The sequence below is a fragment of the Xiphophorus couchianus genome, chromosome 8 (assembly GCF_001444195.1).
Source record: "Xiphophorus couchianus chromosome 8, X_couchianus-1.0, whole genome shotgun sequence".
Classification (NCBI taxonomy): domain Eukaryota; kingdom Metazoa; phylum Chordata; class Actinopteri; order Cyprinodontiformes; family Poeciliidae; genus Xiphophorus; species Xiphophorus couchianus.
In genome coordinates, this window is record NC_040235.1 from 27,934,221 (window position 1) to 27,946,782 (window position 12,562).

General features: G+C 40.8%; 2 protein-coding genes across 2 annotated transcripts; one reads left to right on the forward strand and one right to left on the reverse strand.

Annotated features, from left to right (window-relative positions):
* Nucleotides 1–1,720: 1,720 nt before the first annotated feature.
* On the reverse strand, nt 1,721–7,678 carry LOC114150094 (RNA/RNP complex-1-interacting phosphatase-like). Its single transcript, XM_028026304.1, has 9 exons — nt 7,378–7,678; nt 5,757–5,832; nt 5,545–5,676; nt 5,182–5,305; nt 4,895–4,955; nt 4,775–4,821; nt 4,627–4,702; nt 4,008–4,112; nt 1,721–3,243 (listed from the first exon to the last, which is right to left on the reverse strand). Exons 1-9 carry the CDS (start codon nt 7,428–7,430, stop codon nt 2,808–2,810), a joined length of 1,110 nt encoding a protein of 369 aa, XP_027882105.1. The 5' UTR covers nt 7,431–7,678; the 3' UTR covers nt 1,721–2,807.
* Nucleotides 7,679–9,709: 2,031 nt separating this feature from the next.
* LOC114150095 (caspase-3-like) lies at nt 9,710–12,438 on the forward strand. The gene is made up of 4 exons (XM_028026305.1): nt 9,710–10,167; nt 11,327–11,490; nt 11,629–11,743; nt 11,880–12,438. Exons 1-4 carry the CDS (start codon nt 9,972–9,974, stop codon nt 12,191–12,193), a joined length of 789 nt encoding a protein of 262 aa, XP_027882106.1. The 5' UTR covers nt 9,710–9,971; the 3' UTR covers nt 12,194–12,438.
* The last annotated feature ends 124 nt before the right edge of the window (nt 12,439–12,562 follow it).

Here is a 12,562-nt window from a genome sequence, read left to right on the forward strand (position 1 = left end):
TCACCTGTTCTTCTCCAGGTGTCCAGAACTGTCTGAAGATTTCCTCTGAGGTTTCTTTTCATCTACTTCCTGGTTGATGGATGGACAAGCTCTACACTGGCGGCAATGCACTCTGCAGCAGCAGACCATGCAACAGTTGCCTTCTCTACAGCTGCATCCTGCGACCTTTAACCCCTCAATAATTCAGAAAGTACTATGCCTTCTCGGATTCAGTCTGACGATTTGACTATACTGGCATAAACTCAGAGGATCATTTTGTTCCACAACAAAAATACAGTGAACTTTTTTTTATAAAGAAAATATTTATTATAAAGAAAACAGATGAATGTGTATCTGAGATGATCACATACAATAATTGGAAAAATAAGGGATCTGTCAGCACAAAAAGTGAAACACATCCTCAAAGGGTTTTCACCGAAATGACAGACTTTTAAAGCTGCTTTAAACAACACAAAAAAAGCCAAACTAAAAGTTACAATGAAATAAAGTTTTATTTGGATCACTTAGGGGAAGAGTTGTAAAAAGAACATCATTATATGCAATAAAAAATCTGATCTAGAGATGAAAAACAAAAAAAAGTGAAGACAGCAGCAGCTGGTACCAGAACTGTGCTGCTCTTAACACAGCTAATGTTGTCTCTGCTGTCTCCTCAAACCTCCACTCCAGGGCCGGCCCTAGGCATAAGCAAACTAAGCAGCCGCATAGGGCCCCAAGGCCACTAAGGGGCCCCCCTCAGTTTAGCTTTTTTTTTTTTGTAATAATTTCTATGTCATTGTAATATCAAAAACATCCAATTTTACTATAAAGTGATTTGTTTTTACAATAATATATTATGATAATGTATGTAGAAATTATTTTATTGATAAAAAAGAAAAGGGGCTCTTGGGGGCCCCTGGTGGCCGTGGTAGGTACCGCATGCTTCACCGGTAACATGAGCTGCCATGCAAAGTGCAGAGCGCATCCAAAAGTCCAAAGTTCCGGTCTCAAAAAAGGACTTATCCTTCAGGGAGGGAGAAAATAAAAAGTTAGAATAGAAAAAAAGACAAGATAAAGGTTTGTTTTAATGTGTCTTGGTAATGTAATGTAATGTAATGTTAAAGATTTGTAAAGCTGCTAGCCTGATAGCGACCTGGAACGGTCCAGTTCAACAGCCAAACATAATGCTAGGGTCTTTGTGTTTGTGTGAAACTGAGTTTAAACTTTACATGAGTTGATTCTCATGGTGGCTCTGTATATTTCTGAGGTATTTTTGACTTCAAAATGCCGTGTTTGATAACGTTTGATAAGAATAATTAAAACTTCTCAGTGTTTGACATTGTCCAGCAAAATGTTTTTACGTCAGGCTACATAGCTGCTACATCGATGAGCTGCTCTATGCTGTAGTTGGGGATTTGTTGTTTGCTGCTGATCATAATCATTTTGTAGCTAAAACAAACATTATTTTTACATCAACTTCTAAGTTATGTGAAACTTCTGTTAAAATCATTTGAAGGCTCAGAATCAGTCCAGTACCGGTACCGGTCCACATTCTCAGGGGAGAAAGACTCATCTGGTATAAATTACATTTTTAGCTTTTGGAGTAACGCTTAAGAGAAATTTATTTAATCAAAGAATGTCATGAATATGTGTGTAGAGCTGCACCGATTGCAGTTTTCTGGCCGATCCCTGGTTACCGATTTTTAAAAAGCCTGACCTGCTGATTTTGGCTGATGTCGCTAATTTCTGTCTGTAATGAAATGTCGCTAATTATAGCATGAAAGTCATTGAGTTAGTAACAGTGGGGTGAATATTGTTAACTGTAATCATTCAGATTACCTGACCTGTTGGGCCGATCTCAGTCAAATCTCTCACTGTAGAGCAGAAGAGGACAGAGGCTGATTTTTAAACCTTTGCTGACGAAGATAAGATTAAGGGATAAGATGGGCTTCATGTGTAAGTATCAGCAGATCACAGTCCCCCAAAATGAAGCAAATCGGCACCCAGAAATCAGTTGGCCAATAAATGTATTCTATATTATACATGTATATAATGTAAACAGCACTGCCAGAGATGCAATAAGTTTATAGCAGGTGTGTGAATGGTCTAATGATCAGACTGCTGATGGTAGCCAGTCCACATTGTTAGCAGAACTAGAGGGCCCCAAAACCAAATTTCGCTTAGGGCCCCATAGAGGCTTGGGCCAGCCCTGCTCCACTCGGTCGCAGCAGATGGCCACTCACACTGAGCTCCGTTCTGGTTCTGTTGGAACTTTCTTCCTGTTAAAAAGGCATTTCCCAGGGCGCCGTGTGGCGCAGTGTTTAAAGTGGGCGCTCTAACTCTCATCTACTTTTCTGTCTGAGCACTTTAAAATAAAGCCCATTAGAGTAAAAAAGAAACACTGGAGTCAAAAAAATATAATAAATCCAACTAGAGTCAAAAAAATTCTTTAAAAAAAAGGCATTTTTGTTTGTGCTGTCACTACATGTTGGTCCAGGAGGAATCAATCTGCTGAGTTTCCTTAGAAAACTGTTCAACCAGGTTAAAAAATAAAGTGAACTTGACCTTGAATGTGCGTTTTTGATTCAGTTGAATTGACTTTTTTTGGGGAGTTTTTGGTGAGATGACCTGTTGTGGATGGGATCCATCTGAACGAACAGACTGAGTTCAATTTTAGGCTTAGCTCAAACAGTGAGGACAGTCTGAAAGCCTGGACTGCAATAAGGACACATGGCACTGCTAGAGGCTCAAATTACACAAAAAACTGAGTTAAGGGCAAAAAAAAGGGGGTTTGTACGTTATGTCCCCTTTAACCTGCTTTGTCTTGGTAACTAACAGCCATCGTATCCGTTAGCACTGGGTCTCTGGGAGGTTCTGACCTGGTTGCTTAAATTTGGCCCACTCCTGCCCTCAGCTGATCCGTCTCCATTAGCAACAGATGTCCAGTTGGGGCAGTAATGAGGAAGGTTGGGAAGAGCTCCACCTCTGTCTAGCAAGGCAAAGGAGGAGTTCCACTGTGAAACAGGTGGAGGGGGGTACCTGGACCTGCTGGTGCCTGAATGAGGGGCTCTCCATTGAGCTGGGGGCTGAGGGGCCCATCTGTAGGGATGGAACAAGGCTGGTGGAGGAGCCAGAGGAGGATGAGCGAGTAATGGAGGGCGGGCGAGTAATGGAGGAGGGCGAGCGAGTAATGGAGGGCGGGGTGTGTGGGCGGGTTGAGGGGCGTACGGGTGAGAGCGGTGGCTCGGTCCTCCACGCCGATGTGACCTGCAGGATTCACAAAACAAGAATGAACATTGCTTCACTTTTATAAACATATTTGTTTTGTTCTTCAGGATTTCCTTCTTACTCAGTTAAATGAAACATTTATTGAATTTCACATACAATAATAATTAAAACAACAATTAATATTTACATTTTAAGAACAATGTTATGAGGCATTTTTAAAATATTTTTACGACATTTAGTTTTGACTTTTTTCATAGATTTTTTAAAACATTTGTGTTTGGATTATTAAAATATGTTTAAATCTATAAAGACAGTTTTATGCTTTAAATATGTTTTATGTCACAAGTACTCTAACATTTATGAATCTTTCATTAATGATTTAGAATTATTGGAACAGTTCATTTGAAACTAAAGAACTTTATTTAGTTTTTAAAACTGTTCTGGATTTCTTCTGACACCTCATGTCTTAATTTAGAAAATACAGAATAGCTAATTATTATTTACATTTTAGCAAAAATTATGGGTTAAAAAAACTTTATGTATTTTTAATGTTTTCACATTTTATAATATTATTTTCATTATGTTTTTTTTCATAATGTTTATATATTTTTATATTATAATGTTTAATAACATTATAATATTTATTTTCACAATTACAGTAAAATGTCAGTGGTTCAGAGCTGAGTTGAGCCAGTGGGAAGGAATGTGTTGCCGCTCCTGAGAAAGCTTTCAGATGTTCCTACGGCAACCTGCTTCAAGGAAACTGAGACAGTGACATGTCCATAAAGGGAGATGGGATGTACCTGTAGTAGTTGCAGTGCACTCTCCTGGGGGAAGCTGCGACAGGCGGCCGCTGGACGGCCTGGCCTCTCTGTGGCTCCTGCTCACACTCCTCCATGCCCGCGTTACTGTGGTAACAATCAGAGCAGATGGTCACCCGGCAATCATCCAATAAAAATCTCTCAAAAGCATGAAGAAGATTTTAGGTAAAATTTTTCTGCACAATTTAACAAACAAAGAACAAGTTTCCAACATTTAGATGAGTAAACTCTGTTTCCACTTTCCCAACTACTGTCCCTAATGATCCAGGGGCCAGAGGGGCCACAGGGGCCAGGAGCTGCTCCCTATATAGAGCAACAGTTTCTCCTCCAGATGTCAATAAATCAGTTTTTTTTAACTGACGGAGATAATACAGGAAATGGACACTCAGTCCACTCAGTCCACCAGGACTCATCTTTCTGTACAGCTAAAACCTGCTGATGTGTGCAGTCACTTCCTAAACTACTAGTCTACTGCGGTCAGAGCTGTTCTAGCTGCCTGGTGGTATGACAGCGTCACTGCCTGGATGGTAATAGGCTTAATATGCTGATCAGAAAGTGAGAGCGGACTGTTGGGTTGGTGGAAAAGGACATGATGTGTCACCTCCGTTTTGGACCGTGCTGAAGGTCATCCAGGTAGTTCTGTCTCTCGATAGCGTAGCCCCGGGACGAGTTGAACACTGCAGAGAACAGCAGCAGAGTGAGATCGGTCACAGAATCCTCCTGCTGGGGTCTGAAAGCACGAGACTTACGCTGCACCGCCTGGGCAGGGGCCATCCCGTCCACGTCGATCAGATACCTGCAGGTCACACACAGCGGTTAGAGTGGCCTGTGGCTCCTGCTCACGCTGCAAGTGGTCTGGATGAACCTACCTGCAGATCAGGTAGCCGGTGCGGTTCAGTCCATGGGTACAATGGACCCCGATCAGCTTGTCTGCAAAAGAAATTGGTGTTTAAACAAATAGAAAAAGAGATGAACAAGGACAGAAATAATCTGATATATACCTGATGTTCATATAGGTCAACTTTTTTTTAGAAAGTTATCTCATTAAAACTAACTCTTTTGTCATTGATTTTATTGTCTATTTAGACTTAGACTTGTACTTTATTGATCCTTTGGGAAGACTCCCTCAGGAAATTGTGGCTCAGCTCTTCCTCACCGTTGTCCTGGTTGTCTCGGAGGAACCTGTGGACGGTGCGCTTGAAGCTCAGGATGGTTTGATCACTGGGAACCTCATGGCCAGCTGTGAAGATCTTAACACACAGCAGTGACTGAGGAAGGTCCTGCAGAAACATACACACGCACACCCCCACACACACACACACATCGCCTCAAGTTCAGTAGCTTCACAACATGTCTGCCCCCAGGGGCCGTTGAAGTAAGGGACTAATTGACTTTAAACTTTTCAAGTCGGTATTAGTGATGGTTAAGGTTAAGGGTTTAGGCTGTAAAAAGTGAATGGAAGTCAATGTAAAGTCCCCACAAGTCATGAAAACACAACTGTGTGTGCGTGTGTGTTCACCTGCAGATTGTAATAACGTGTTGTGAAAGTCAGGTCAATGATCAGCCCCAGCTCATAGTTGTCCTCCTTCAGAGCATCCAGCAGCTCCCAGGGACCAAACACCTCAGAGGGGGGGAGCGTCCTAATCAAAGCCTGAGCAGAAGCAGACAGAGTGTCACTGGTAAAAACAGACACACTTCTTTTCCCAGAGTCCACTGTGACACGCTGCTGACCTGCTTCAGAGGGACTTTGAAGGCGATGAAGCGAGTTCCTTTCAGTCTCTTCCCCACCGCTGTGTAGTCCTGCCACCTGTTGGACACAAACCCACAGTCACCCTGTCTGTCTCCATGATTGTCTCTCTGTGACTGTCTCTTACTGTGCTTCAAATCACAAAACACACAATGTTTGGACAGCTTCTGCTTCAGGTCTGTAGCAAGCGGTTATTTCATAGATTTATTTCGATGGGCTCTACTACCAGATCTAACATTCAGATCTGTTAAGCAAGGCCCATGGTGTCCGTCGCTGATTACTGCTGCGTCCCTCAAAGCGACTTTTTGATGTATTTAAACTGTTTATAGATTAAATGAAACAGAGATAAAGAGCCACAGGTCTGACTTAAACCTGATGTAAAGTTGTCTAAAGACCAAAGAGGTTGGAAGAACGGCTTTTACTGTTTCTGGCAGAGCATGCATTTATCAGCTACAGTCTACAATCACTAACAATTATCCATTCTCATTTTTTCCTTCAGACATTTACAAAGCTTTTCAGACCAATTGTGAACCTTGTTAAAAAATAAATAAATCATGCACCACTGGTCAATTTTCCCGTGAACTTATCTGATCGGAGATAAATCAATCAAGTACTCAAAAACATTTTCATTTTCTTTTGTGTTCAGGAAAACCAGCAACAGCAATAAAGCAGGAGTCAAGCATACCTGCAGAAAGATGAATCATCTTGTGTTTTCTGCCGTTTTCATTTAACAGCTAGCTGCCAGCTTAATTCTTCTTCAATGTCAATGTATAGAATGGCACCACTCACGGTGGCAGCCTGTTGGAGCAGCTTTGTTACATTACTTCTGGTTAGTTCTTTTTCTAGACTTTAGTGCATCATTTGCCTGGGTTGAGGCGTTGCATGTTTGGACTATAATTCAGTCTGGTTCTGGATACTATATAGCAGCTGATTAGCATCTCCACCGTTCAGACAACACCTGAACTATGAGCCCAGAACTCAGAGGAGTTGATCAGGAGGTTCCATGGAGCAGAGAGAGAAGGAAGAAGTGTAAACCATCTCTTCCATCCATCATAACCCAACTCCATCTGCCTGGCATTCAAACCAAACAACCCAGCAGAAATTTAAAGAGCAGCAGCAAAGCAAATAAGGTGGATAAGCAACAACTGATGGTGTCACCCAGGACATGTTACTGTGGAATACCATCTCTGGTTCCTAGATATTGACCTGTTAGCTCAGGGGTCTTCAACATGTTGCTACACAAAACCTTTTCCAGTTGCTCGCCAAGCGGTCAAGAACTAAAGTGGTCAATAAAATAACACAAATATAGTTTGATGATTTTACTCGACGCAAAATGGCGGGAGGGCTTAGTTTGATAAGTTTACTAAATTTGAAATAATCAGATGTTTCAGTATTTGACCTGCTGCCTGATTTATGCCTTTCTTTCTTTTAATAACTTGGTGAATTGATATGGATTTCTCATACAGGAGCAGGACCAGAGGAAAGCTTGTTGGTTTCTTTTCAGTTTTGATTAGATTTTCTTCCTCGTACATCCATAAAAACGTAACCAAAACCGACTGAGAACAACGAGACAAATCTACAAGCTGCCGGACAAGTGTCTCTCACCTGTCCGGGATGTCCTCCTTCCTGCGCGGTCGGGAAATGTCTTCTCGTCCCATTAAAACACTATAATTGTAAAAAACTATGAAACCACGTAAAACTCTGGAAGCACGTGGAGAAGACAGACCTAACTCCTAACAAGAGCACATTCTTCTGAAAACTCTAACAGACATGTCCTGTCTATCCTCTGTTCTGGCTGTCCAGCAAAAAGGACGGTTAAGATGTCCACCTTCCAGCTTGTCTAAAATAAAACTGAGCTCAGCCGCCGGGGAACAACTGCGGGCGCATCTAACTTACGTCACAGGAAACCGCAGATGCCTCATCGCCCCCTGGTGGAAAACATGAAGTATTGCTTCCTTGACCGACTGCATGCGACCGATTCTCCTTTATTATTCTTTTTGTGATATGAAAATACAGAAATAAACTGTTTTGTGAAACATTCTCCAAAAGAGTCCAAAGTTTCACTGAGAATTATAAACAAATCCTATATTATAAAACAATGCATAAAATAATGGAAAATAATCTTTTACTGAACAAAAAGGACATTTATATGAAAGAACAAGATTATTAATAGGTACTAAAGCATTAAATGCAATAATACCGTGTAAAATTCACAAAGTAAATCAGTAATTTTGGTCAGGGAGGTTACTTAATGCACTTAACAAAACATACTTAAAGTTTTTAAAAGTCCCTTTCATCAGGTGTTAAAAGTCCATTAAAACATTCATATTTTAGTATTTTGTTGTCTAGTGATAACACTTGCTTGATTTTCATCAACATCAAGCCTACAATCTGGAGAGTGAATCTCCAGTAGTTTCAAGAGACAGCATCTTGTATTCCAGCTCCAACAAGTTCAAGTAAATGTTCTATATTTAAATAACTTCATTATAATAATATTTTTATCAACAGTTCATTCATTTGCCACATTGTTAGAGGATGGACCTAATCAAAATCCCTTCAAGGTGGGGTTCAGTCTCCTAAAGCCATCCAAACCATAATTCTTTCTGGCCATCATACCCAGTGTGATGGACCGAGCAGTCAAAGCTGAGCCAGGCGCAAGTTTAAAATCAAAAAGAATTGGTTTTTACTTAACCCAAAACAGAAACTTGGGTAAATAATTTTTTTTTAAAAAGACAAAGGGCCAATAAAAGAGGACAAAGTAACAAACTTCAACTCAGACCAACTCAAACAAACAGACCTCTCTAAATGAGACAAAGGGGAAACTTAAGTACTGGCTGACCAGGCCACACAGAAGACACAAAGGGGAGAACACACAAAAATCTAACTGAAACTAACATTAGAGAATCCCATTCCCCCCTGCTGAGTTGTGATATGGACCAATTTGCAGTCTATAGGCTTTCTCCACCTCTTTGTTCCCCTGAAGGACTGGAGCACTCAGGTAACTCAAAACAAACAAAGGTTAAATCAAGCAAAACATATAACAGTGTAAACTAAAATTATTCTAGTATACAGTGTTATGATGTGTTGCATTCTAAACAAAAAACACTTATTCTGTAAATTAAATCCTAGATTTTAAAGAAACCCAAACATAAGTGTGGTGAGACTGATAGAAGTATTGTGTGTGGTGTGATTGAATGTTACCACAATTGTGTGGCTGTAACAGCAGCCATCACATCCAGCTAAATGTTTGGTTCTGCCAAAAAGAAAACCAAAGAAATACTGGTAAAAAAAAAAAAAAGAGTGACATAGCCAGCTTCTATGCATATTCCAATGTATTCATAAATGAACCTACAGAACCATAATGTACTCCTTAAAGCAGAGAGCATCTGCAGTGGGATGGTAGAAACCTCTCCGCCAGCTTAAGATGCCCCAAGGTCCACAAATGCATCAAAGGCCCCTGAGCCAGGTCCAGGCAGAGGCCAGCACACACACTGAACCAGAACCCTGGGACATATTGACCAGGACCACAGTCTCGGGGCCACGGGAGGCCCCCAGATTCATCCAGGAGCAGTACAACCACCAGAACAATAACTATGAACTTTATCAGGAAGGAAACCCTTTCAGAACTGTGAGTCCTTTAGGATACAATGGAAAAGAAATTTGATGTGCTATTTTTTCAGCCTCACTGTGTGAGAAAAGACACCGAGGTTCTGGAACAATGAGATTCCTCTGTTTCATTTTGCCGTCAACATCAGTATTCCACTCAAAACTGATTGCTGACGTTCTGACAGATCAGAACCTTTACGCCTGAATGAAGCTTCAGGCGTAAACACCTGAATGGTCGTTCTCAAAACCGTTGCTCTAAAAGCGACAATTTTGATCACAGATTGGGACTAAATGAATGTTAATCAGATGCAACAAGCAGTAATCTGCTTCCCAGCATTTATTACAACTGTGGGAAGAAGAAAATCGCTTTCCGGAAGAGTAAATGTTGCAACAATGGAATTTCAAATCATGTGACTTCACAACTCAGCCTACAAGGTAACCAGGTGTATTATCAAACAGGCGTGGTTATGGATTTATAGCTTAGCTCTAGTTTGAATGGAGAATGATGCACAGACTCAAAGTCTAACAGAGATACTGCACACATCAAAGCTGATAGAGGTTCACATGAACTACATGTCAGTGTGAAAGGAGTCATGGACGGACCAGAGGAGTGCAACAGAGCCGTGTTGGTGTCTGTAGCAACCTTTGACTCTGGGGTTCCCTTAGAAAAGAGGTCTGGGGCCAACCGTGATGCTAAGAAGCTTCACCGCATCCTCACTAAACTGGGCTACAAGGTGGAACTTCACATGGACCCGAGCAGCAAGGAAATCTACAACCTGTTCTCTGAAGGTAACAGATCAATGTCAACTTCTGAGCTGTCAGATTCATTCATTCATTCATCTCCAGAAGGATTCTTTTAACTCTGGAGAGAGCAAATGGGCGCTCTTTGTTTTTCTTCTTATTTGGATCCATGTTAATTTTTTACTGTAACAAGAAAAAGGATGTCATCAGATTTTGTTAGACCAATACCAAAGCTCACAGACAGTTTTCCTGAAGGACCTTACAAACCTAGTTTCAGTTTCAATTATCCATTGACTGATGATTCCCATGACAGGATCTCCAAAATGAGCTAAAAAAGTCTTGTATTGTGTTAGCAAGTGGTCTTCTAATTTTTTCTAAGCTGCTTATATAGAAAATGAAATGTGTTGATGAAGCTGTCTGAGCCATGGAGAACGACCACTCTGCTTGGTTCCATCCCTTCAAAGGTCAGCTAGAGCTGAACTTAAAGGTTCCGAAGCTCAAAGCTCCACATATTCTGGAAAAAGCTTTGCATTAGTGAGCTCCAGTCTAAAATAACTGAATAACTGTGAAATGTGTTGATCTGTCGGTTTTCCATTAAACCTTCTTAACGTCGTATCTAATAGCCTCGGCAGTAAAAAGGAGGTTTCCACAGATTATTTAGAATGTTTTAATCAAAGTCTTCTTTTTTGCAACTTATTGAAAAAAATCAAACCAGACAAAAACTTCAGGACTAATGTATAACATGTCACCTATAACAGCTGAATCAGAGAATATTTGATTTTGATGAGCGATTAAAAAACAAATAAACAATAATAATACATTATTGAAAAGCAAGTTTTCCAGTTGGGATTATGTAACACTGAATCAGAAAATGAAGCATCATTAGACACATATCATCTAGACAGAGGAAAGCCTCAGTGTTCATGCTGCGTTTATTGCTTTTTTATCACTAATAGATAAAAGTTTATGCTAAAATGACTGATTGAGATAAATGAAAGAGGAGTGCAGGAACACCTGGTGCCTGTTTCTCTGTCAACACTCCCATGATTAAACACAGTTCAATGACTGTTATACTGAAAGGTGCATTGACTGCACACATTCCTAATATTTTTAACATTGTGTACAATCACATGATGCTTGTTGCTTAACCTACTCCCTTAGTCACTGACAGTAATGTCTGTAATGTTGGGTGTTTGCGTCGCCTCAGAAAGCAGGCGGCCTGTGAAGGACTGCTTCCTGGCTGTCCTGTCGTCTCACGGGGAGGAGGGCTGCGTGTTCGGATCAGATGGGAAACCTGTCCGACTGTCTCGTGTCTTCACGTACTTTGATAATGAATGCATGGAGAAAAAGACCAAACTGTTCCTCATACAGGTATGCCTTTATTCTTAGTGACACACAAACAGCACAACAGTGACGATTTCATTTGAAAACAAATTACAGAAGACTTCAACTTTTCTCACACTGATGTTTTCTCGGTTGGTTTGATGCATCTCCATTCCACCCTTGCAGGCGTGCCGAGGAGGCGCTCTAGATGATGGAGTGGAGGTTGATTCATCAGTCAGCAGATTCCCACCCTACCTTTCTGTTCCCGTGGATACGGCTGTGATGTTTGCGACATCACCAGGTGAATAACCAGTTAGACTGGCAACTTAAAGAAGCAACTTAGAAACACCAGTGATGTCTATTAAAAGTGAAATCTGACATAAATTGTACATAAACATAAATAAATCAGTTTATAAATCTTTTGTCTTTTCCATCAGGTTATGGTGCGTTCATGAACCTCACTGGATCAGTCTTCCTGCAGTCGTTCTGCTCATTATTGGAAGAGCAGGGTCACTCTAACCTGGAGCTGACTAAGCTGATGACCCGACTCTCTCACAGGGTTGCCTACACCTTCGAGGCCAAAGGGAGGAAGTATGACGGGAAGAAAGAGATGCCATGCTTGCTGACACGACTGACCAGAGATGTGTTCCCGTTTGCAGAAACGGAGAAAGACAGGAATGGGGAAAGGATGTCTGCCACATCATTGGTTGTTTCACAGAATGTTAGACAACGGATTGTTTCACTAAGTTAGGAAGCAGTTCCCCCGCCTGCTGACTCGGCACATATGAAGACTGGCATGATCAGGAACATTACAAACTGATGACGACAGATAAAGTGGGAACCGTGTAACTGTTATTTCTGTAGAAATATATATTGGTAAAGAAAACATTGAGGTTTTTTTTGCTCATGTACATACATATTATATATTTAATCATGAGAAAGTTATTTAGTTGTAATATACTTATTGGTCATTAAAGTAAAATGTAAAAACTTCTATTTTTCAGTATCTTTCCTTACTCACTGCCTTTTCTAAATGAAAACAAGAACAGCTACAAAGAAACATTGCATGGAATCTGTGAAAGAATGCTAACAGTAAAATGGTCCAGTCTCTGCCGGGGTG